This window comes from Gossypium hirsutum, chromosome A03, assembly GCF_007990345.1.
Source record: "Gossypium hirsutum isolate 1008001.06 chromosome A03, Gossypium_hirsutum_v2.1, whole genome shotgun sequence".
Lineage (NCBI taxonomy): Eukaryota > Viridiplantae > Streptophyta > Magnoliopsida > Malvales > Malvaceae > Gossypium > Gossypium hirsutum.
In genome coordinates this window covers 60,813,014-60,815,701 of record NC_053426.1, presented here as the reverse complement: position 1 = coordinate 60,815,701, position 2,688 = coordinate 60,813,014, and the positions used below count along the sequence as shown (strand labels likewise).

The window sequence follows — 2,688 nt, the reverse complement described above, 5'->3', positions numbered from 1 at the left end:
TAAAACATTTTTTGTACACTTGATTAAGCTGATTTACCAAATCCATCAGCATCGAATTACACCAAATACATTACATACTTAGTTCAAATGTAACTAAGTAGCAAAACATCAATTAAACAACAAAACAGCAGCATGTTCAGCAGCTGCAGCTTGCATGGCTCGATCTAAATGGTTTACATGAAAGCCACCTTTTAACATATGTTTACGTTATAACCTCTTTGAGGTCTTTTTTAAATAAATTTCTTATCTGTACTTTAAAAAAGAAAAACCAGACCTACAAATTCTGCAGATTGCAAACCTCTCTTGTATACTTCCCCCTCCCATCTCAAATACAAATTAACTTTTAGACAGTATCAATAGTAAGGCAGATTTTGATTCTTTTAGGAAATATAAGAATGCACATATCACATACAATCATTTGGAGTGGAAAAAGAAGAATAAACAAAGGGTGCTCCCAATTACATTACTAGCAAGTGTATATCATCATTTTGCTCTTTTAATAGGTTTTAGCTTCAAAACCTCCTTCGGCTCTCTTTTCAAGAGAATAAGGCATGTATGTTCCCATAATTCTATCCCACATGACGAAGAATGGTTGAGAGAAATTATATTTGCCTCCATATAAATAATGATGAACATCATGGTAAGCCGAATTGTTGTTAAAGAAGATGTGGAACAAGTTTCCAGGAAGCCATACCCCGCAATGGTCATCCACTGATTTAATGGTGGCAAAGCTGAAGAAATACATGGAAGTTCTTGGAGACATGCCAGAGATTGAATACGACAAGGCACCACCAATTATGTCAAAGACAAACGCCTCCAATGGGTGATTGTATATCGCTCCAAATGCGTAGGGAACCACAAGTTTATGGTGATGAGAATGGAAGTGTCGGTATAAGAACTTGTTGTGGTGGAAGTATCTATGCATAAAATATTGCCATGTATCCGATACAAACATTGCTATTATAAATTGTCCTGCCATAACTGTTATGGAATTTGATTGGCTTTTGGAAGCACCTCCACCTTCATTTCCTATCACCTCCATATTAAAAGTCAACAGTCACCTCACTTTCAAAAAGGAAAGACACATGTATACTCTTTTATTGATAACATTTTTTCAAACCATATCTTTAAGCAAAATATATTGCAGATTTATTACTAAATAAATAGCAGCATCATTAAGTTTAAAAATTAATAAGAAAACAAGCCACAAAGTTATTATCATAAAAGGAGAAAGAAAAAGAAAAGGAGAAAGAAAAAGAAAAACTTGGTCATAAACTGTACCCTGTACAAAACGATGGCAAGAGTAGACTGAATGGTTTGCTGGAAAAGGACATTTTTTATGACATTTGCTTTGGACACCAAATTCTTTGAATGCAATCTGTAGTTGTCGAAGGACCCAAAAGACATGTAGAAAGCTGAATAAATCCAATAAACAACGATCGGAATAAAAGTTGCCAGCAATTCATCAGATATTGCCAAAGCCATCTTTGTACTACACAAATGGGAGGAAGAAGAAGAAGAAACAGCAAGGAAATTAATGGCATTGGAACTGCCACTCATCAGCTTATAATTACGAACAGATGGATGATGAGATGGCCTTTGAATTCAATGTCAAACCCAATTAAATGCGGCTTCTTCACTTGCTACAAATTTTCTTACATAATATTATTATAATTATACATTAAATTTCTATTTTGAACAACAAGTGTTGAAATAACTTTTATTTTAGGCTTCTTTACTCTACTTGTTTCCCAAACCTTATACATGGTTCTTCTTTTATTTGCTTCACTAATGGGAAACAAATTTACGAAATGATAAAAAATTTATACTCAATCCTCAATTTATCTCCTCAAAATTCTATTTATTATAAAGATAATTATTGTAAACTTACCATATAATTTATATGGTAAAGTTTCATCAAAGAAAGAAAGAGAAAATTATGATAAAAAAGTAAGATTGTAGATGCATTAGCAAAAATAGTTCTCTCCAATGTTGAAGGTTTGCGCATGATCAAGAAGTCATAATCGAGGATAATGCTAGAGGCAATTTATAGAAGAATATGATTATGTAATCTTTTGCTCATGTTTAATTATGGGGTGTATAAATTTAACAAGTTCAATCAATTAGCGTAAGGTATCTACCTTTCAAAAAACATATATGAGTTATCAAATTAAATTAATTAATTTATTATGAGTTATTAAATTCAAGTAATTAATTTATAAGTTTATAATATTTCAAATTCATAGTAGAAAATTAAGCAACTAAATAATTTATTGAATTGATATATTTAATTTCACTAATTGAAGATTATATTGATTTAATAAAATATAATTAGTATATTTTTTCTCATGTGAAATTTAAATATTTTATTAAAACAATATTTTAATTAAAATTATTTTTATTTAATGCATTATAATTAATAGGCTTTTTTATATGAAACAATTATAATTTTACTTCTAATTTTATATAATATGATTTATAAAATTCATTCTACTAAAAACTTGAATATTATTTAGAAGTGTTATTATAAAAATAGCTCACTATATATACATTTGGTTTTGTTTATTAATGAGATATTATCCTATTATGTTCATTAATTTCTTATTACCTCCACGGCTCCGCGCGTCTACCTTATTTATTGGATTCTTACTAACGAAATAAATGCAGTACGATTGCAAAGAAATAGGA

The 2,688-nt window shown here is 29.8% G+C and overlaps 1 protein-coding gene across 1 annotated transcript; it reads right to left on the bottom strand.

Annotated features, from left to right (window-relative positions):
- Positions 1-388: 388 nt before the first annotated feature.
- LOC107886264 (sphinganine C4-monooxygenase 2) lies at positions 389-1,575 on the bottom strand. Its single transcript, XM_016810162.2, has 2 exons — positions 1,282-1,575; positions 389-1,036 (listed from the first exon to the last, which is right to left on the bottom strand). Exons 1-2 carry the CDS (start codon positions 1,558-1,560, stop codon positions 497-499), a joined length of 819 nt encoding a protein of 272 aa, XP_016665651.1. The 5' UTR covers positions 1,561-1,575; the 3' UTR covers positions 389-496.
- Between the last annotated feature and the right edge of the window lie 1,113 nt (positions 1,576-2,688).

Bases quoted from the DNA above. Each gene is read 5' to 3' on its own strand.
- LOC107886264 (XM_016810162.2), bottom strand. From the start codon at position 1,560: ATGAGTGGCAGTTCCAATGCCATTAATTTCCTTGCTGTTTCTTCTTCT. The intron at 1,037-1,281 runs GTACAGTTTATG...TTTAATATGGAG, and splicing joins TTGCCATCGTTTTGTACAGG to GTGATAGGAAATGAAGGTGG.